The following is a 23302-nucleotide window of genomic DNA, read 5'->3' as shown; positions in this document are numbered from 1 at the left end:
TCAAACTCCTGAGCTCAAACAATCCGCCCGCCTCGGCCTCCCAGAGAGCTAGGATTACAGGCGTGAGCCACCACGCCCAGCCATGTTTTTTCATTTTTAAGGACAGAAAGAGGTAAATCAAATGTGGCCAAATGTTGAATGTAGGAGGAAAGTGTAATAGTGCCCATTGTATTCTTCCAATGTCTTCAAATGTTCTGAAATTTTTTCCCAATAAATAGTTTTGAGGGAAAAGCCATCTATGGCTGTGACTGCCTACAGAAACTCTTTGGTCTGGCCCTGAACCTTTACAATCTCACCCTAACCCATCTTGCCAGCTAAATCCCTGCCAAATCTCACCTCCATTCCATGCCTCCAGGTTTTCGTATGAAAAGAGTTTCATTCTTAAGTTCTACTTTCAAACACATGCATATTCCATAGCCATTAATAAAATACAAATTAATTTTTTAAGTATGAGGGATAACTTATTAGAAAGAGAACACAATTATTAGAAAGCAAAAACAGTGTAACCAGATGAGAAATTAACTATGTAAAGAATAAATTTATGGCACGGTACCGACCTTTCAATTAACTGTGTGCAAAGCCATATCCTAAGTAGTAAGAAATCTGGACTGTGAATCCAGAATCTGGTAGAATAAAATCTGGTGACCTCGAGCTTTGCTTAGTGTTTCCTCACTGGTTAAGTTCAAGTCCCAGCCCTATTATTTAATACCTGTGTGATCTTGGACAAGTTACTTAACCTCTCTGAATCTCAATTGCCTTGTCCGTAAAAATCTCAATACCTTGTACTTCAATGAGGATCAAATGAGAAAACAGATGTGAAAGCATGCTGTATTCTAGAAAGTCCCTGTACATTTAAAGTATTATCACTATATTTCTTATAAAAGCTTGACCAGCAGAACACATCATACCATGAACATAAGAACAGCTCAAAGCATGATTCAGGGCACAGAGGAATTTGGATTTTGGAGTATCTTGCTCAGGAAGGAATTCACCCCTCTTAACACTATTTATATAAAGCAAAAGCCCCCTCAGAGTTCTGGGTTCCTGGCTTGCACACAATTTTAATCAATTCTCATGGCTCGTTTCTTAGCTTAAAATACCATCAGACTTGAAGACTATCTTCCATTTCTGGATTCTTAAGTTGGATCGGGCTCAGGAGTGGGGGGAAGGACACACCCATACTCAGAGCGGAAATGCCCAAATCCAAAATAAACAAAACCACACAAAAATGCCGTCTGTAAAGCCTTTATGTTGGGATCATGCACCAGGGTGAGGCTCCTGGGAGGTCCTGAGCCCATTTCGGGTGATCCGTTCTGCAGAAGGCCCGTCTGAAGGCAGGTCTGATGCTACCTGGTACTGAGGGGCAGGCAGCCCCAGTGTTGCTTCCGTCCATGTCAACATAAGGCAGTATCATCTGCCCCACCGCCTCCACCTCCTCACGTCAGCGGGCCTTTCTGCGGTGAGTGTACAACACACACTGGGATGGCCTCCACTCTGCTGAGACAGAGAGCTCATCCCCTGGACGTGAGCATTTGTTGGTGAGAATTGGTTAGCTTTTATTTCAGATGGCGTCCACACCGAGTATCACTGTGCCCATCTCCCAGGAGATGGTGGCCCCTGGAAGGCCGGTACCCCAGCATGTTGATGTTTGTCACTCTATCCCCACCATGGTATACAGTAGGCCCTCAATAATTGTTCACATCGGTGAACTGAAATCTGCCTGCAACCTCATTTGCATTTTCCTGGTAAGACACGAAAGGGCCTTAGGCATCCATGTGTTTGGTCTTCACTAAAGCATCCATTCTTTCATTCATTCATTCAACACTGAGTGACTTCCCCATGTGTCAGGCATTGTGCAGCACAAAGTGACTCGGTGACAAATGCTCTCAGCAGAAGTTTGTACAAAGGGCAACAGAAGCAGAGAGGCAGGTTAGTCCTTAGCTATGCTTTTGGGAGACGGCAGGGATGGCAAAGGCTTCCTAGAAGAAATGGGGTTTCTGCCAGGCCTCTAAGGATGAGCAGGAAGTCCGTGAGCAGAAAAAAGGAAGAGCAGCAGCATCCTGAATGGGAACAGCACAAACAGAGGAGGAGAGAGGCCAGAATTGCATCTGTCATTTTGTTGCTTGGGGCTAGATTTTTAGGGTGGGGAAGGGTGGATGAGGCCAGAAACCGGGCTGAGGCAGTGCAAGAAAGGCCTGAATGCCATGCTGAGAATGGGTTCACTTAACCTAAGGCGAACAAAGACCCATCACAGATTTTTGGGCAAGAGCATGTCATGATGTGTTTTTACCAAGACTGCTTATCTTATGTTAATTTGTAGATTTGTCTGCTCTCTGCAACAAGGCGGGGAACATGCAGTAAGCAGGAACAGAGCCTGGCTGTCCCTAGCACAATGGCTGAACATAGGAGGAGCTTATCAAATAGCAGCTTGAGGAGAGCTCGTTCCCATTCCAAAGGCAGGCCAGAGAGTGACCCTCCTCCATCGCCTGCTCCTTTTTAAGCTGGAAGGTGAGCATGGAAAGCAGGTTATGAGTAGGGGTGTGGAGATGACATGGTGGCCGTGTTCCTGGGGCAGCAAGGCTTGCCTGACTCACTTGATGAGGAGTAACAGAGTACAAGCAGGAGAGGAAAGCAAAGGTCCCTCGTGGAGAATGAAAATCAGGAAGAAAAATGTGCATTTTGTATGGTAGGAAACACCATGGAACCAAGAAACTTCCCCTAAGCTACCAGCTGGACCTTCTGCCTGATCCCTTCCAGCTGGCAGGAAGTTCCATCCAGGGGACACACAGACCCACGTTCTGGCTCCGGGAAGCGTCTACCCAATCCTGAGGTCATCCCTCTGAGTTCCAGCTACTCACCACTCCCTGAAGTTGCCCAACTGGGCCTGGGCCAAGGGCCTCACGCATGGGGGAGTCCGAGAGCTCAGAGTCCTCACAACTCTACAGATACATGAATGTGGTAGGGGTTTGCAGCATCCTCACCCCACATCATCCAGGGGAAACCCAAACTGTCTCCAGGTCATGGAAAATGTCCAGACCGAGCCCAGGAGCTAGATACAAGCCCCCGCCAGCAGTCCCACCTAGAACCAACCTCCGCTCACTGCTGAGCAATTTAGAATTGCACTGCCAGGGTTTGTTTTCCTAGTCTATCAGGGCCCAAAACACTGTAACAAGAGTTGTGTTTTCTTTTCCTTTGTTCTGGGAAGGGAAATAATAACAACAGCTACTACTACAGAGCACCTATTCCATATTCAGCACTTAATGCTTCTTCTCTCTAACCCTTACAGCAACTCTGCCAGGTAGGAGTTATTATTTGCATTGAAGCTGGAAAACTGAGGTTGGGTGTACTCTGATACACAGCAGAGCAAGGATCAAACCCCTGTGTGACTAAGGCCAACTCAGGGCTCCCCTTAGCACAGTAAGCTGCTATGCAAACAAACAAAAACTCATGAACCTGCTATAGCCATCAGGGCCTGCGGGCTCCAGCAACTCCTCCTACCTGTACCAGACCTACTAGGGAAAAGACAAAGGAGCTCATTTTGAGGCTGGTATCCTCGAGCCAGCAAAGACACAAGAAAACAAGTTAATTATCCATAGCAGTACCAGGAAGGAGACACAGGTGCAATCCAGGCAGACTGTTTCCTGCTTGGTGTATTACCACTCTTATGTCCAAAGGCCTGCCCAGGCCTCACCCTCTTTGGTCAAGACTCTGCAAGACATCTTCTGTTGGAGGTATTACAAATAGCATTAAAAATACTAAGACAATTGGCATAGGAAAGGGGGATCATGCTAAGGGGACTCATAGTGGTCACCCCATGAGGCAGAGTATGAGCTGGGGCAGGGACCTGTGTGTGGGACTACTGGCACACCATACCCTCCTTGGGCCAGAGGCCCAAGCCAGAATTTGGGTGTCATCCTGGACTCTGCCCTCTGCATCTCATCTAACTAGGTACCTAATCAATCCTCAGATTGACCTCTGCAATAGATCTTGAATCAGACCCATCCTCACATGTCACCCAGATTACTACGTTATCCTCCTAGCTGGGCCCCCAGCCTCCCAGCTGCCCCCAGTCTATCCTCCCAGCCACAGGGATCGTTTTGAAACACATCCTTGCTCCCCTCACCTCGCTGCTTGCCTGGCCCCCGTATCTCTCAGGGTAAAGTGCAACCTCCTTGGCTTAGTGTTCACACCCTGTATCTGTCTCCTGCGTTCCTCCTGGCACCTTTTCCAGCCACTCAGCACATACTCCCTATGCCCGTACTTCCTGAATGCACTGCTCTGTTTTGTGACGCTACAATGCTGGCCTCTCTTCCACAGAAGGCCATTCCCCTCTGCTCCCTCCTGCCACTTGTTCAGAACTCAACTCAATACCACCTCTTCCAGGAAGCCCTCTCTGATACCCTAGTCTGACTTGGGCATCTCTTCCCTCCAGCTCCCCAGTCCCCTGTGCTTCCCTCTTATCAGAACACTGAGAGTTGTTCATCTTTCTCTTCTATTTCCTACACTAAATTCTCTGGAAAAGAGGAACTAAGCCCAGACAGGCCCTCAGTGGATTTTGCATCTGCAGCAATACCCAGGCACCCAGCACAGTGCTTGAAAGATCATAGGGAATTTTGGATAGAAAAATGAATGGGTCTCCTCCCTGGGAAACAGGTCATGGGTTTGATTACAAGTCAGAGGACCTTTATGCTGTAGGTGTCTGTAGAGGCTCACCAGCCTTTGCAATTGAGCTCTCTTACTAAGGGAACCAGTCCTTTTACTTTGACCACATGCTTGCTTTACAAAGTCCTGTGTGGTCACAGTAAATTTTTCTTGGCCCTGAATACCAGTTACCACAAATGATCGGTGGCCCTAGAAGCAGTTTTATGGCCAGAGCCTGGGGCAGGGCAGAGGGGGTCAGCCAGTGGTCCCTGGGCTCCAAAATGTATAAGCTCTGGGCAAGCAATGTGGGTCTGGAGAGCAGGCTAACCTCAACAATGTAAACGCTCCTAGCTCTTCCCAGGACTTACTCTTCGTTACCGAAAAGTTCAGCCTGTGAAATACGTTTGGTTTCAAGCTTCCTGTCACTGGTTTACTTCCTTAAAAATTATGCCCAACCAGCTCCCTGAAAGAGATACGGTGCTGCAGTCTGATTAAGAAGCTTCTTGCACTCAGCCCCTGTGTGCAGAAAACCTGAGATGCAAACTGAAACTGGAGAGAAGTGGACAGGTTCCATGGCATCGTTTCTTTCGCAGGAGCTCAGGGTTTTCAATTGAAAGACAAAGGAGGAGGGCTGAGTGGGCGCTGGGTGCCCCCTGGCAATGATACTGGGAGGGACTGGGCCCCTCCTTCCTAAACTCTGGTTCTTTTCTCTCTCTCCTCTTACTGACCTTGAGATCAAAGTGAGCAATTTTCTTTGTGTGAAGGTAGTTCACCCCATCCAGGATCTGCTTAATGAAGCTGGTGGCTTCCTCCTCACTCAGTGACTCCTTCTGGGCCAGGAAATCGAAGAGCTCTCCTCCAGACACTCTGTAAGACACCAGCGGGAGGGCCCACGCTCAGTCAGCCTTGTGTCAGGAGGCCAGGCTGATTGATGGGTGCAACCCCTGAACCTGACAAACCACCCCGCCTTCCCTGGGGACCCCGTATGGCAGAATCCCCCTCGCTCACGTCATAGGCTGGTCCAACCAGCACCAGGAACTGACTTTGCTTCTATGTGCTGTGTTCTTTCTTTTGGATCTCAAGGGCAGGAATCACCCTGAGGGTGTTGCCAGAAGGGCCACTGTTCACACTCTGGGCCCACCTCCCTGGTTACCCTAGATGTTGCCCTCTCCCCACCATATGACGGAGATGGCGGAGGACAGAAACAAGCACTGTGAGATGATGCTATGGCCTGAATGTCTGTGTTCCCCCCGATTCATATTTTGAAATCCTAAACCCCAAGGTGATGGTATTAGGAGGTGGGGGCTTTGGGAAGTGATTAGGTCATGAAGACAGGGCGCCCTCACAAATGGTATTATTGTCCTTATAAGAGTGACCCCAGAGGGCTCATTTGCCCTTTCCATCACGTTAAGTTACAGTGAGAAGACAGCTATCTATGAGGAAGCGAGCCCTCACCAGACACTGGCTCTACCAGCACCTTGATCTTGGACTTCCCAACCTCCAGTACTATGAGAAATAAATTTCTATTGTTTGTCAGCTACCAAGTTTATAGTATTTTGTTATACAGCAGCCTGAATGGATAAGAGAAGAAATTGATACCAAGAGTGGTGTGCTACTGTAACAAACATCTAAAAACATGGAAGCAGCTTTGGAACTGGCTAACAAGCAGAGGCTGGAAGAGTTTTGAGGAACAGGCAAGAAAAAGCCTACATTGCCATGAATGAACCATTAAGGGTGATTCTGGTGAGGCCTCAGAAGAAGAGGAGGACATTTCTCAGTCTTCTTAGAGAATCCCTAAGTGGGTGTGAAAAGAATATTAGTAGAAATGTGGATGGTAAAGACCATTCTGATGAGGTCTCAGATGGAAATGAGGAATGTGTTATTGGGCAATGGAAGAAAGATCATGCTTGTTATAAAGTAACAGAGAACTTGGCTGAATTGTGTTTGTGTCTTAGTGTTTTGTGGAAGCAATAAATTGTGAGCAATAAAATTGGATATTTGGCTGAGGAAATTCCTAAGCAAAGCACTGAAGGAATGACCTGGTTTCTCTTGATTGCTTATTGTAAAATGCAGAAAGAGACAATGATTTAAGGATGGAATTGTTAGTCAAAAGGGAATAAAAACTTAAAAGTTTGAAAAAATTTGAGCCTATTCGTATCAGAACAAATGAGAGAATCTGTTTGGGAGAGAACAAAGGTATGACCAAGCACTGTTTGGTAAGGAGATTGGTACGATCGGCCATCTCAAGGGAAGCCAGGTGCTATTCATCAAGACAATAGGGAAATTAGTCAGCCACCTAAACAAAAACCAGGACCTATTGTTCCAGACTGTTAGAATGACCCTGAAGTCATTTCAGAGATCCTGGAAGGTAACAGGGGAGGCCTCTCTTATCGCAGATCCACGGGCCAGGGCCTTGGGGGCAGAATGATATCAAAGGAGGGGCCTCCACTGCCCAGTGCTGCCTTACATTGTAGGCTCTGCTCCCCAAACTCTGTTGCCACACTCCTTAGCAATACCAGGTGCGGCTCCCCAAGGGCAAGGATGTAGCATGCTCTGTGCCAAGCAAAGCTGGTGGGTGTGTGTCTGCCTCCACCTGGATTTCAATCTCTAGGGCAATGGCCAGCAGAGCCATGGGGGTGGGGTTGCCCCGAGACTCCATACCAGTAAAGGAGTGCAACTTCAGCCTGGGAGAGTTATAGGCAGGCAACTCCAACCCAGTGGGTCTGGAGGGAGGAGCATTGAGCAAAAGATTATTCTGAGATATAAGGTTTTGAACTAGCTTGGGACCTGTCACTCCTTTCTTCTTTCCTGCTTCTCCCTTTTGGAATGGGAATGTCTATCCTATGCCTGTTCCACCATTGTAATTTGGAAGCATGTAACCCATTCAATATCACATGTTCACAACTAGAGAGCAATTTGCCTCAGAACCAATCATACTTTGAGTCTCACCCATATCTGATTTAGATATTTAGATGAGACTTTGGACTTTAAACTTTGGAGTTGATGCTAGAATGAGTTAAGGTTTTGGGAGCTATTGGGATGGAATGAATGTATTTTACATTTGAGAAAGACATGAATTGGGGGGCCTAGGGACAGAATGCTATAACCTGAATGGACTAAGACAGATGATAAAGAGGAACAAATGCTAGGCCAGAAACTGGAGACCCATATTCCATTCCAGCCCTGCCACTGACCTTGGACAACTTGGTTACCTTCTCCAGGCAGGCCTTGGTTTCCTCACCTGCAAAATGAGCACCCTGGACAAGATGGCTCTAAAGCACCGTTTCTTTAATTTTATAAAAGATGCCTGTTCATAGGCTCAGGAGAATCTAGTCATGATCCTAATTTAAACATAAGACCCCACTAATTATATTAATCTCTAAAAACTCTAGAATACTACATTTTTCACACTCCACACTCTTGCACTTTATGGTTGATGTGGATAAGAATGGAGACCCACAAGGCAAAAACAATCTCCCCTGGGATTTAGAGTTGCTAGATAAAATAGTTTTTACTTGCTAAATCTGGCAACCCTACTGGGCTTGTTTATCCTCTGACAGATGCTGGGGTATCCATGCAGCATGTGCTTCTCTGGGGCAGGGACAGAGCCAAAGGTCACCACAGAAAAAAAAATCTCAGGAAGAGATCTGGGCCAAGGAATCCAGGATCTTGGGATCATTTAGAGAACCTATTTAAAATGCACGTTCCCAGATCCCACCATAGATCTTAACAAATTAGATTCTCTAGTAGAAAGGCCTTACAACCTGTATTTTTTGCAATAATAACAACATAATAATAGTAATTACTATTCCCTGAACACTTACTCTATGTTACGTGCTTTAAGCACACTCATTTAATCATCATAATATCCTCTAAGCTAAGGATTATTATTTTCCTGTTTCACAGTTAAAGAGACAGAAGCTCCAGAAGGTTAAGTGACTTGCCCACAGTCACACAGCTAGTAAGTAGCACAGTCAGGATTGAAACCCAAGCAGAATGACTCTCAACTACTATATCACACTGCGTATCCTCAGATGATTCTTATATGGCCAGAATGGCTCTATCCCAGCTTTGGGAATCACTCCCTGCCACCTAGCCCATCCTAAATAAACAGCATCAATATTCTTTCCTCCTTTCTGTCAAAATGCCTAGAAACACACCTAGACCCACTTGATAATCTTAGCATCTTGAAAAGTAGAACTGGATATGATGTGGTGCAGTAGCAAGTACACAGCAACACTTCTGACATACTGTGACCCAAAAAATTGAACCTAAATCTGCTTAAGCCTCTTGTTTAGCACTATCGACAGAACTTTCTGCAGTGATGAAAACGTTCTATATATATGCTGTCCAATACAGTAGCCACCAGTCACATGTGATTACCGATCACTTGAAATATGACTAGCGCAACTGAGGAACTGAATTTTAAATTTTATTTAATTTTAATTAATTCTAATTTAAAAACTGAAGTGGTGTAAAATATTTCCCATGAAACACAACTTTATTGTTTTGATAGGATTGCACTTCAATTTAACCATTGCATTGCATATGAGTTGAAAAGTATAAAATTCACACTGGATTTTGAAGACTTAGTATGAAAAAAAGAATGTAAAATATCTCATTAATAATTTCTATATTGACATGTTAAAATGATATATATGTTGGGTTAGATAAAATATCATTAAAATTAATTCACCTATTTCTACTTATTCAATATGGCTACTAGAAAATTTAAAATTATGTATGTGGTTCATATGTACATTTCTATTGGAAAGCACCAATAAGAAGGGTATCTCCTCTAGATCTAACGATAAGTTTACAAGAAATACAGGGGATAGAGGAACAAGTTAAATAATACCATGAGGAAGGAATTAAGTCTAATACAAACTGTAAGATCATCAATGGGACAAATAACCTAGTTTTTCCAACACATCGATGCCATCAAAAAAGAGAGAGAGAGGAAGGTGAAAGGGTGAAGAGAGTGAAATAAGATGGCACATTTGAGCATACCGTCTGCTACAGCTACAGTGCCCCTCCGCTTAGTGAGCTGGCTGTGGCCTCAGGTGGCTGCCTGGGTGTTGGGGATGAGGCTGGTGTATCAGTTTCTCAGTATCTCATGAGTGAGGTCATCCTGTACTTCACTCCCACCTGGGACAGGTGCTGGAACCTGGAGCATCTCCCAGGTGCTGAAGGAGTAACCTTGAGTCTACTCTGCAGGCTGGGGTCAAAGGGCCAGGACAGTCACCCCAATCCTTCCACAACAAAGACTCAACTTTGGGGTGGGGCATGTGAGAGTACTAAGGCTCAGCTTTTCTTCTTGTGAAACAGTAGTGGGGGAAAAAATATGGTCTCATGGCCACCTTCAGAGGTAGAAGTGGGAGTGGGAGGAATGTTGATGCAATGTTGGATAAGTGCTGTGAGATCCTTGATAAAGCCCGTGACATAAATACCACACACCACATCATTGTCGGGGGGCGGGGCAGCAGTGGAAGTGGGCTTGATTTAGAGTTTATCTGAATTCTACCACCAGTGCCATGTGTTTTCTCAAACATTCTCTCACCTGAGCCTCACATCCACCCTGAGGAGTAAATGGAACCTCTGTCCCCATTTGTCAGATGAGGAAACTGAGGCCTCAAGAAAACAAGTGGCTTGCCCAGGGTCATACAGCTAGTAAGTGACAGAACCAGGATTTAGACCCAGATGGCTCATCCCCAGTCTATCACGTGTCCCTCTCACCACGATCCCTCCATGTTACAAAGCCTGAGTTGCTGATGCAAAAAGAAAAGCCTCGAAGCCACCCCGGGCACTGGGCAGCACTTTGATACCCCTGCTCAGCTGCATCCAAGCCCTTACCACATTGGGCTTCACTATTGGTCTCTCTCTACCCAGCTAGATTATGTTTGATTCCACAGCACCTGGTGTGAGAAAGATATTCAATAGAAATATGGTGAATAAAAAAAGAAAAGAAGGAAATAAAACATTAAAAATACCAACATGGCCGGGCATGGTGGCTCATGCCTGTAATCCTAGCACTCTGCGAGGTTGAGACAGGAGGGTTGTTTGAGGCCAGGAGTCTGAGACCAGCCTGAGCAAGAGTAAGACCCCTTCTCTACAGAAAATAGAAAAATTAGCCGGGCATGGTGGGGCGCACCTGTAGTCCCAGCTACTTGGGAGGCTGAGGCAGGAGGATCACTTGAGCCCAGGAGTTTGAGGTTGCAGTGAGCTATGATGATGCCACTGCACTCTAGCCTGGGTAACAGAGCTGGTGAGGCATGGTCTCCTTGGGATGAAGAAGGGAACAGCCCCTATGGCCCTCAGACTCTCCCCTAGGGACACAGAAAGGTGGGAGGCTGATGACCTGCCTGGGGTAACTGTCCAAGTCCTGGACACCAGGCTGGGGACATTCACATCAATGCTCAGTCACCATCTCTTTTCATAGCCCAGTCAAGGAGCCTGTCTTTTATTTCTTTTTCCCCCTAACAGGTCCTAGCAAGGGCTTCTCAGCTGTAAGACCTCCGCCCTGGAGTCATTCCCCATCTCCTTCCAAGTTCTTTCCTCTCACATCCTAAGTCTCTTTAGCTTTAAGATAAAAAGCAAAACCTCAGAGCCTGGCCTCCTCTCTTCTCTCATATTCCCAGGATTGCCTCCTTCCTGCTAATCTGACCTTTGCCTCCTTCCTCCCTGCAGGTTGGTCTGCCTGCTGGAAATGCTTTTCAGACTCTTCCGGGAATGTGTGCGCAAATGAACTGCGTAGGTGGCAATGGGGGAAGGATGCTGCCAGAGCTGCTGGGCCCCAGGAAGCTGGACTCAATCCGGGGGACTGGGAAGCATCGCCACCACCCTGAAGCACCCCGCCAGGCCTTTCTCTGGTATGCAACCACCAGGGTATCGCTTTCCACAGGCTTGGAGTCAAGGAGGCCCCAGAGCAGTCAGGGGCCAGTGACAGGAAGCCTGCCCAACCCTCGCAGGGGAGAAGTACATTTTTCAAGGCAAGCTCCATATGTATCATGAGTTAATCTACTGAGATTTTGAATGTATTCTTTATACCATACAGAAGTCAATTTATTTGGACAACTAAATCCTTCCCAACCCTGCCTTCAATAGCCATGACCACAGGCAGCTGCTTCTAAGGAGGTCACAGATGGGATAATAACAGCTGAAGGGAACTTAAACCAGAGCTGGGCATGTCCTGCTGGTGCTGGGCACTTCAGCAGAAAGCAGGAGGAAGCCCTGCAACAGTTGCTGAGAGGGGCACTGGGATCAGGGTAGACTTATCCATAAAACCTGCAACTGAGCACGTTTCAACTAAGGAGATGGACACTAACACCATGTTCAACTACTGGGCAAACCCACTTTCCTACTAAGGCACAGTGAGGATCAGGAGGCCAAAGACTCCTGATCAGCCCAACAGGAGTCACCAAGTCCAAGCACAAAGTCCATAAACTCCTCTCCTGGGAGATCCTCCCTCTCAGACCCTGCCACACACAGTTAGGCACAGTCTTAGCAAGCTTGGGTCTTTTCTAATCTCACAAATCCTTAGCACTCCACAGATGGGCACCCTGAGAGCAATGAGACAGCTTGGAAGAGAAGGTGGAGACAGAAACTGTGAACAGACAAAACTCAACAAGCACAGCAGCCCAAGCGAGTCACGGGAGCACTGGCGTGACAGCTGCTGTTATGCACGGTGCACCTGAGCTCACTAGAAGGCGGCACACAACCATTGGCTGACTGTGAGCCTCCTGGGAGAAACAGGGACATCTCAAGGGCATCCCCCACCCCCACTCCTGGGTTTCTACAAACAGGGAGAAGCAGGTAATTTCCCCAGCAATTAAAGAAGTGCCAATTAAAACAACAAGAAAGTATCAATTTATAACTATAAAGATCAATAAATAATGAAAAATGTTTTATAACCAATGACCCAGGAGTGGCAAGGCTGCAGGCAAACAGGAACAGTCCTGCGCTGCAATGGCACTGGTTACCCAACACCCTTCCTCAGAAGTGAGTACATCAAAGCCCCAACAATGCAGCCTTTGACCTAATCGCCCCACTCTTGTAGACTTTAGCTCAATCCTAGGGATTTAGCTGAAAGAATTAATTCAAAATAAAAAGGGGAAATCAAAGGAGGAAAGTTGTTTTATCAATACAATGTGTAAAGGTCAAAAGCTGGGAAATAAAAACCAAATGTCCAACAATAGGGAAACACGGGTATGTAGTTCAATGAAACAGGATACAGTCAGTTAAAAGAGAAAAGGCAATTTATGGAATTATGTTAACCGGGAAAAAAAAGTAGAGCAGGAATTATACAAGTACAATGATTGTACACAAATAAAGATTGAGGGGAACCACAGAAAAACATAAATAGCAGCGTTTGGGTTGTAGGATCATGAATGTAATATCTTTTTAGTTACTGAAAGTTTTTTTTATAATAAACTTTTAATAAAGTGGCCTTGCCTTCCCAGCAAAGTATGCTTGTCACTCTCTGTTGGGAATCAGGATGCCAACTGCTAAGCCTTCGTCTTGGGGCATGCCACACCTCGGGCTGTCCACACCTGGGGGACCCTATCTGGCTTCTTTTTTTTTTCTCTTGAGACAGAGTTTCAGTCTGTCACCCTGGGTAGAGTACAATGGCATCATCGCAGCTCACTGCAACCTCAAACTCCTGGGCTCAAGCGATCCTCCTGCCTCAGCCTCCTGAGTAGCTGGGACTACAGGAGTGCACCACCATGCCCAGCTAATTTTTTCTATTTTTGGTAGAGACGGGGTCTCATTCTTTCTCAGGCTGGTCTTGAACTCCTGACCTCAAGCAATCTTCCTGCCTCAGCCTCTCAAAGTGGTAGGATTACAGGTGTGAGCCACTGCACCCAGCCCCCATCCGGCTTCTGTCTAGATCAGGCAGGTGCATCCATCAACTAGTCCAGCTGGCCAGGAGGTCCACGGGAGAAACATGGAGCATACTGGCAGCTAGAGAAGGGGAGAGCATGAGCAATTCTATACATTTAAACATTGAAATGGATAATTTAAGAATCAAATGCAAGAGTATGCAACTGCCCATCTGCTACTTAAATCTATATCCTGCCAACAACAGAGTTGTTCTCAAATTAGAATAATCTCAAATGTCAGGTGGTCCACCCAATCTGTAGGCAGGTTAAGGATGGCTGCCTGGTTTACAGATGAGATCTGAAGCTCAGAGGGCTAAGGTGACTTGCCCAAAGGCACAAAATCAGGAAATGCTGAGACAGACACCACCATTCCCCTGCTAACTGGCAGATGCATACATGCTTGTGAGGCTCAGAACATTCTTAACATGGGGCGTTGCTCTGGACTGGACACAGTCCAATGGACACAGCCACTATGACTTGTGCCACAAACCAACTCAAACTCTATTATCTGCCAGAGCCCTACCTCCCTGTTCCGTGGAGATGCCTCCAGTACACCAGGGTCGCCAGCCAACCCTCAGAATCTTGGTGTTACCTATCCAAATCCCACTAAGCATTGAGAAGTCCTCCCCAGCTAGGCCAGCATAAGGCCATCCCGCCTCATGCTCACAGGTGTCTGCGCCAGCCATGTGGACTCAAGTCCTGGCCCCACCACTTCCTGGCTATAGGGTTTTGTAAGGGATCTGGCTTAGTGCTCCTGTCTGTAAAACAGGGATGATAAGAGCCTCTGTGTGACAGCATTGTTATAAGGATTAGGTAAGGTATTAGCATTTGGCACAGTGAATACAAAATATCCTCTCCATGTTAGTAAGACATTTCCCTCATCATAGTCACTGTAAGCATTGAACAAGATGACAAATATAAAGGACTTAGCAAATGCTTGGCTGATGGTAGGGCTCCCTAAATAAGAGCTATAATAATAAAGGCGTCAAACACAGCACAAAAGCAGTGGATTTTCCCCAGGAAAGGGCTGGAGAAGAGCTTCGCAGAGCCCGGAGGACATCTGTTCTTCCCCTCCTCATGGATCAGTTCCCTCCCTGACAGCCTCCCCTGCTCCCCACCCCACCCCTGCCCTTCTCACCCTCCCACATGCTCCTCCAGCCAGGAAATGACCCCAGTGCAGTCATTTCTTCCCTTTAATCCCCAGGGCCCAACAAAAGCCAGACTCAGACCATCGCCCTCTGCCCCTGCTACTCAGCAAGCTCAGCCCTCCTTTGGCCCAGTTTCAGAAGGAGGCTGGGGGTAACTGAGGCAGAGGGAAATTGACTTTACCTGACTGCATCTCCTCCGGCTGAGCTTAGCCCAGGTTGCCGCTGCCCCCTGGGGCCTGTAGCCGGAGCTTCCACCACCCTGCCTGCCCCTGCTGCCCCTCCACGGTCGCAGCACTCCACTCACAGCTCAAGGATGAGCACCACGTCGGTGCGGTTCTCGTAGACGTCGTGCAGCGTGATGACGTTGGGGTGCAGCACCTGCCGCAGGATGCTCACCTCCCGCTCGATCTCCTCCCGGCTCACGCCACGCCGGCTCGCCCGGCTCTGCCGCTTCTTGATGAACTTGGCTGCATACTCCAGGCCCGTGCTCTTCTCCCTGCACTTCTTGACGATGGCAAACTGGCCGCTGCGGGGACACAGACCCACCTGATTAGGATGTCATTGTGGCATCAGGGAAGCGACCCCACTGTCAGCTACCAGGCCACACTAACTCAGAGTCATTCTGCCAGGACAGGAAGGATCGTCCACCGGACAGCATCCCCACCTGGCTGACAACCCGTGACTGAGGTGGGGCAGGTAGCGGGCTTCCCTTCTGTTCACATGAATCCTGAATCTTTTACTAGGAATGAGTGTTAGCAGTGTTATTCCCAGTGTACAGAGGGGAACACTGAGGCCCTGACAGGTCATCGATCAGGATGACACAGCCTTGCCATTGCAGAGCCTCAGTTAGAGCCCAAGTTGAGTATCCACCAGATGAAATCGCAGTGTCCATAAGCAGATCGGGTTGGTGGGGATCCTGGTTTGGGTGGGGGTCGGAATGGAGGCAGCCTAACAAAGTAAGCTATCAGAGTGGGAGACCATCACAGTGAGAGGGCTAGCATGACCATAGAGTTGTAAAATTAGGAAACTGAGGCACAAAGAGAAGTCGAGTCACTTGCCTGAGGTAATCACAGAGTTAATGCAAAGCCAAGCCTCAAAGCCAGACAACCCACTGTCCACACAGCCTCTGAGACAGTTTAAGGAGTCCAGACCACGCATAGTCCCCTTCAGGTGCTAGCACCTAGGGCTGGGCCCGGAAATCCTTCACTCCAAGGACCGAGACAGCAACCACGACGTAGCGTCCATGCCAGAGCGGCAGGCAGCTCTGAGCTGGCTCCCCTGAGTGCTCGAAGGGCAGCCCACCCCACGGGGAAGGGCAGCAGCCTTCTGCTTCTCCATCTCACTTCTGGAAATCAGCAGGAGCAGATCAAAGTCCCTGGAGCCTTCCCAGTGGCCGTCCCTCCTGCGCATCCTCCCGGTCCCTTCCTGCCATTGCCCACCGTTGCCTCATGTTTTCTTGCCACCCAAAATGCCCACTGCTCAGGGTAATTCAGAAAGTTTTAGGGCTCAGCTTAATGGCTTAATAAGGGTCCACCAGACTCCAGACTTAGAATACACTCCCTCAGCGGCTCTGGGGTAGAAGTCACACACAATGAAACGCTCTGGATATTTGCCCCAGCCTCAGAAAATAGCATTGCGTCTGGACCACTCCATTATTAGAATAATCCTCAGTGAGACAGTCTTCAAAATAACCTGAGTGGCAATAACAACAACAAAGTCAAGTTGAGCAAGCACGGAATAGATACGCCAACACTTTAATCCATTCTATGGCGACCACTTTAGAGATGTCACCAGACACAAATTCAAGTCTCTCTCCATCCCCTCATCCTCCACTCACTCAACACTGTCTGAGCATCTGCTCTGTGCCAGGCTCTGTGCTGGGCAGTGAGGGACAGGGACCAAAGGCACAGACAACGGGCACACATGGAGAAGTCCTGGGGGCTGGGCTGGGCAGGGAAGGCTTTGCAGAGCCAAATTTATATTATGTTATCCACTAACTCTAAAGTTTCAGCTATTTAGGCCCCAAATATTGGCTCTGAGCTGTCCACACATTAGGGACTGACGCAGGTGGAGTGAAGCCAGGCCTCTCAAAGCCAGAGTGAACACATTCAGTGCAATCTCTAACACAGATGGCCACTTGGAGCCACTTCGGGCCTCGGGGACATTAGGTCCCTTAGTGGGTGCCAGCAAACACTTGACAAAGCTTCCAGTCCCAGGCGGCTGTGAGTCTCAGTGTCAGGGCAGCCATGCCCCTCTCCTCTCCCTCTGACAGACACCTCAAGGGGCTGCTGGCAGGGCCTGGCATCTCAGAGTATCCGTGACCTTTACACAGCAGCCCTGAGTTCCAATAGGGAAAGCAACGCTCAAGGATTTTAAGCGATGCGTTTAAGTTTACAGAGTACACAGGTGGTGGTGCAGGTTTGGCTTGGCATCCAAATCCCCCAGCTCCCAGCCCCACGCCGTGTTGACTTGTGAAGAGGCAAGAGGGTTTTTTTTGTAAAGTAGATCTAAACATTTCAGGTCACCTTGACATAGCTTCCCCTTTATCTTATGAGGGAAATGAGGCAATTTTTTTCCATATCACATGCCTGAAAAATTTCTCAGACTCTCAAAAGGCAAATGAGTGTTTGCTTTTCCTGCCTGAGTTTTCTCTTTGTGAGAGCGCTGTGGCAATGGGAGGTGACAGGGGCAGGACTAATGTGCAGGCAGCTTCCCCCTCCAAAGGGAAGTATTTTGGGAGCCGGTGACTAAGACGGAGCCGAATACCAGGCAACACCACTCATCTCGCCTCTCTTCACGCGGGAAGGGCCCTTCGCTCAGGAGGTCCTGTGTGGGACCTCGGGGAGAGCCAAGGCCCTGGCTGGTCTCCCCTCTCCTTGGGCCATTTCCAGAAGAGTGAAGAACACACTCCGCTAGGCCCAGGCCCCAGGCTTCAAGGTCAGACAGGCCTGGCCTCGGGGACTTGCACTGTCACCTGGGGCAAGTCACTACCTGCTCTGAGCCTCGATTTCCTCATCTGTAAAACAGGAATCAGGATTCCCTGCTAGCGAACTGCGAAGACTGGGAATATTTGCAGCATTGGCCCATGGTCAGCACCAATAAATGGATCATGTGAAGGCTGAGCAAGAAGCACCCAGAGACACGAGTCACTGATTCAAATGGTCTGGAACCTGCAACCAGGAAATCGGTTTAATTTTAAAAGACTCCAATGATTCCAGTGCACAGCCAGAGGTGAGAATGTCTCTGTTCCAAGCAATTAGCCTTCTCTTTTAATCCTAAAGCAGTGGTTCTCAACCCTGGCTATACACGAATCTCTTAGTTCCATTTTATAGATAAAAAACCCTGAGGCTTAGAGAAGTTAAGCGTCCTGGTAGTTGGGCCAGGTAACAGGGCTGGGACACAGACCCATGTCTACTGACTCCAGCATCGGTGAGACTGTCGAGGTAACGAACCAGCACTGGAGTGCCGGAGGAGTGAGGAGAGGGGCCTGCCCCAGAAGGGAGGGGTATTTTATCACTGACATTGTTTAGAATTACTGGCACATGGTGATAATAAAAAGAAGACTGATTTTTATTCAATTTTATCATTGGATTTTAAATTCTCAAAAGACAAGGCACCCTCACGGTCTGCAACAAGGTGGACCACTGCCTGCCCACCCACCCTCTGTGGGAAGCCATGGCCAACCAGGCTTGTTCTGCCAACTACCTGGGGCCAGCTGCTAAAGGTTTTGTAGGGTCTATGAATAGAGGGGGTCTAACTCATTCCCTTTCTCAGAGGACTCTAAAGTGTCCATGAAGAGTGTGATTTGCCCCAAAGTCACCAGTTTATCAAGGTGGAGATAAGGCAGAGCTGCACAGAATGCAGAAACCCGACCCAGGGACAAGATGCTGTGTGAGGTGAGTGGTATCAAATGGGAAGGGTTCCAAGGCAGAGGGACATGGAGACGGGGTTCCTCCTCCTGCTTCCCCACAAAGGTCACTGCAGTTCCTCTTCCCACCCTGGAGAACAATGAGTTGAGATACCTCTGGAATTACCCTGCAAGTTTTCAGGGCCACAGTGTAGGGATAATGCTTAGAAACTTCCAGTCAAGACCAGCCCAGGTGCAGCCCAACAGGTAGGGGAATGGGACCTTCAGCCCATGTGTCTCAAAGGCCAGAGCAGCTCCAATATAGTCCATAGAAATCAGATCAGCCTGATCCCAGAGGGCCCACACTCAGATCCCACAGCAACAGCCTGTTTGGAGATGGTGTCACTGAGCCATCTCCCCACTCCTCTGCCTGGCTGCCGAGCCTCTGTGGCTGACTCCACCCCTATCTCCCACCTCGTCCCAATAATCCATCCTCTGGCCAGGCCACTCGCAATTCCCACCAACAAGATCCTTTCCCTCATCGCTTTAGCAACCAACCTGTTTTTGATCTCTTATACCCAAGTTCAGAATTTAGAGTCAAAAGATCCAGGTTCTATTTCCAGCTCTGCTGCCTTTAGCAAATTGCATCACTCTGAGCCTCAGTTTCCTTGTGTGTAACACAGACGTAAGAGTATCCCAATCTCATCAGACTGTAATGAGAACGAAATGAGGCAAGGATGTGAATGCACCATGTAAACCATGCTTTTTCCATGAATGTCAACTGTTTCTTTCTGTCCATTGGATCACCACATCGAACGGATGCTGGCCTCCATTTTCCCATCCCAGCATATTCTTGAACCTGATTCCGCTGCAATGAAGCCCATCTTCAGATCCCAGCTTAGAAATAGACAGTGCTGGGGAGGACTGTGGCAGTCCCCAAGTGGTGTCAGGATCGAGGAAGGCAGAAAACACTTGGGGACACAGTTAATTGAGGTGAGGGCAAGTGAAGGACCAGATATCCAGGAAACCAACATAGAGTGAAGAAACATAACAGAGCAGGGAGCAGGTCAGGATAACAGGCCAGAGAGATGAGGATAAGGAGCAAAAATTTACCAAAAACCCATGGGTAGTGTGTCAGGAACTAGACAGGCAAGACAAGGGGAAGCATGCAGAAGTAGTGGCAAAGTCAGCACGCAGCAGCTGGACACTCTAGAGCAGCAGAAACATCAGCCGAGAACCTGCAAACAGAAGAGGGTGCAGGGCCACTCAAACGGACTTTCCTCCCAGTGAATGGGCCAAGCTTGCTGTTTCATGAACCCGTTTCTCCTCCCTGACCACGTTGCCACCGTCTTTCTTGACAATCACTTTTAAATTTCTTTTAGGTATGGAATCCTCTCTCAAATCTTTCACAAAAGTCTAATATGTAAAACAGTTAAAAAGCTGTGCTTCTTTTAGGGAGAGGCACTCAGAGTCTATCCACTCGCCATCCCACCCATGAGGCCTAAAGGGGCTTCATGAAACCCCAAAAGCTCCAGGGAACATAGTTTGAGAAATACTGCTCTGTAGCACATAAGTTCTCAGGTGATCCCAGAGAAGTTTCAAATTGTAAATGAAAATAAAGGCGAAACAGAACACACTGGTGCTTCTCAGAATTATTATCTAGTCTTTTAAGAAGTCACTCAAACTCCTGGTCAACAGTGAGGAATACTTGTAGGGTAAGTATCAGGAACCAGAAGTCTCCAGGGAACTGAAGTCTGACCTATAAATGGCCTCTGTCCACAAAGTCACAGGTGGCTGCTCCGTGCTGGTCTGTGACAGCTGCTTTAACAGGTTAGAGATTGTTTAATTTCCTGGCCCTACAGACTAACTTCCTTCCTCTGGCCTTTTTTTTTTGGTCAGAAAAACTCCGAAAGCACAAAAAGGAAGGAACTGTTTAGCAGAGCCAAGTCGGGCTGAGGTATGATTGCTCTTTGGAACCTACTTTTAAGTTTTAGCACATTTTGATGCTGTTGTCAAATGAGCATGACCCCGTAAGTCCAAGACCTGAAATGAATCAAGCTCAATTTAAGTCAGACTTGCCTATATAAAGGTTTTCACTGAAAATACACCTCAGTGTCCTCTGATATTTCCCTTAGTCTAGAATCTAGATTTTAGACACTGATATGACGTAGGTTACAGAGGAAATGCTGGGCTTGGAGGGTACCACCCTCCTACCCACTATCCACCCACCTGCCCATCTACTCACCCAACCATCCACTCACCATCCAACCCTCATTTATTGATCATCGTCCTAAGTGCTATAAACAAGACACACCCCACAACTTAGAGGCGTATATTTTATTGCAGTGATCAGACAAACACCGATGAAAAGGAAATCTATAGCATGGGTGTGAAAGAAATACGTGCAGTGGTTGGAGAGGCAGGGAGTGATAGACAAATGCTTCATTCTGCCCCAAGTCACTACTCTCCACCCCACTTCCTCCCTGTCAAGTGGTACTTCCTCAAGGAAATACACCAGGAGGCTGAACTTGCCCTTTCGTCTCCTCCTTGTGGGGTGGAGGGAAGGGGAGAACAAGCGGTCAAGTGGCCAGTTGTGCTCAGTTGGGTCAGGCACCCTTCCCACCCCCCGAGTTCCTGACAGTCAGACGTACATTGGATTAGCGAAAGAACTTCAACAGAGCAGGTCAGCTTGTTCGCTCCTAGAAACGTCAGCCAGGCCCACAGCCTGGGCAAAGTACAGGAGACTGGACCGTAAAGTATAACACCTTAAACATGAGCTCATGCTGCAGCACAAGAAAAGGACTGCAGAAAAAGGATGGAAAAATCCAGGGTGGCTTGAGGCTTTCCTGTTACTGTGGGGGTATAGGGTCGTCCCTCATAAAAAGGTGAAGTGAACAGCTCATCTTCTAGACTACATCTCCCCCAGCCCGCCGCCCCCACCAACTTGCCAGACTCCTCCCCTCTAGTACAAAGAGCTCTCCTGCACCTAGCCTGTCTCCTGTGGACTTTGCACCTTTTCCTGGCCCACATCCCCCTGCAATCCTTCCCAAAATTCACAGGAGGTGACAAAGGATTTCCAAGGGTTAATCTGACCTCCCTCCAAAGTAACACCTTCACATTTTAACAGCATTTTTAACCAAGAGGGCTTTAATGGTGGCACATTTAGGCAGACATTGGACAAATGGGGAAATGACTTGGGCATAGAAAGGTCTTTCCACTTGCCTAAAATTCACACTAAATAGATGGCCCTGCAGAGGACTGTGTGTGTCTGCACATGTGAAGGTGGATGTGTGCATGGACCAGAACCAGTGATTTCTTTCCATTTTCTTCTGTACACATGGATCTTATGGCCCGAGGGGTTCTTATTGCAACTTCTTCATTGATACTCAACTCTTAGCCTTCTAGGGTAGATGGTCTCTGTTTCTCAGAATTTCTGTGAATTTTTTACCCCAAGTTTGGTTCCTCACCATTACTTGACAATGCCCACGACTGCCTGCCTCTCCCAGACACTCAGGGGCTGTGAATGGGGAGGACCGCGTGTTGTGGGCAGAGCACAGGGTTAGGAGTCCTGGCTCCACCACCAACTTCCAACCCCCCTTCTCTCATGGAGCCTCAGTTTCCTTATCCAAAAATGAAAGGTTGGACCAAGATATCTCTTTCAGGTCTCCACCTCCATCCCTGTTAGAGCCTCTGATGCAGGTCAGTAAGTCACATGTACGTATCAGTATGAAACACATCCTGTAGACACACAGGGTGGTTTCTGGGTTTTCTATTGCATGGAGACTGACCACTCGTGTTAGCTAACGAAATTTCCAAAGACAGAGGGGGACAGGGCTTTAAGCAAGGAGAGCAGATCTCAGGCACTCTCAGTGAGATGCCCCTGTACCATCTTCACGCCCAGAGAAATGCTGAACACTCCAAACGCCATGAAAGTATTTCTTTAACAAATGACCTGGGCATTCATCTTAGCCCTCAACTACCAACCAGGCTGTAAGAGCCTGGAGAGTAAGAACTGTTATCCTTATAACTCTCACAGGGCCCAGCTCAGCACCGGGCACAAAACAGGTATTCAGCCAGTGTTTGTAGAAATGATAATGTAAACAAAAGAAGCAGGAAGTTCGGGGGTGAAGGGCCTTGTCACCCTTAGCCTGCCCTCAGTGTAGCAGGAGCACTTCATTGGCAGACTCGCTTAAAAAAGAAAACATTCTTGATTTTTTCAGTTACAGAATAAAAATGTTCATTATTAAGAAATGAAAAAAGAAAACGTGAAATCACAAAGAAGCAGCTAAAAATTTTCCTTAATCCTATCTTCCTGAGATAACCATCATTACTATTTGTGCATCTGCTCGCATTGATTTTTTTCAGTGTATATGAAAAGTCTTTTTTATTTGTTCATTGTTTTAATATGAGATGATACTGTATATACTATTTTGAAACCTACTTTTTAAAATTCTCCACTTAAAAATAGTTCATGAATATTTCTTCTCATAATTAAAAATTATTTTAATACCTAATTTTAGATAGCTGCATAATATCCCATTATACAGATAATGGCTTTTAAAAGAAAATCTTTTTTTTTCTTTGAGACGGGGTCTTGTTCTGTTGCCTGGGCTAGAGTGCAGTGGCATCACCATAGCTCACTGCAATTTTAGACTCCTGAGTTCAAGTGATCCTCCTGCCTCAGCCTCCTGAGTAGCTAAGACTACAGATGCACACCACACCCTGTTAGTTTTTAAATTTTTTGTAGAGACAGGGTCTTCCTATGTTGCTCAGGCTGGTCTCAAATT

The 23302-nt window shown here is 47.5% G+C and overlaps 1 protein-coding gene across 4 annotated transcripts in view; it reads right to left on the bottom strand.

Moving 5' to 3' along the window:
- Positions 1–23302, bottom strand: part of DAPK2 (death-associated protein kinase 2) — a 111131-nt gene that overhangs the window by 38447 nt on the left and 49382 nt on the right. For all 4 annotated transcript variants that reach the window (XM_012645075.1, XM_012645076.1, XM_012645074.1 and 1 more), the window contains 2 exons: positions 14973–15194; positions 5370–5508 (listed from right to left, as the gene is read on the bottom strand). In XM_012645075.1, the coding sequence (XP_012500529.1) occupies positions 5370–5508; positions 14973–15194 (361 nt within the window). The remainder of the gene's footprint in view (positions 1–5369; positions 5509–14972; positions 15195–23302) is intronic.

This window comes from Propithecus coquereli, unplaced genomic scaffold, assembly GCF_000956105.1.
Source record: "Propithecus coquereli isolate 6110/MARCELLA unplaced genomic scaffold, Pcoq_1.0 Scaffold224, whole genome shotgun sequence".
Taxonomy (NCBI): Eukaryota; Metazoa; Chordata; class Mammalia; order Primates; family Indriidae; genus Propithecus; species Propithecus coquereli.
This window is presented reverse-complemented; position numbering and strand designations above follow the sequence as displayed.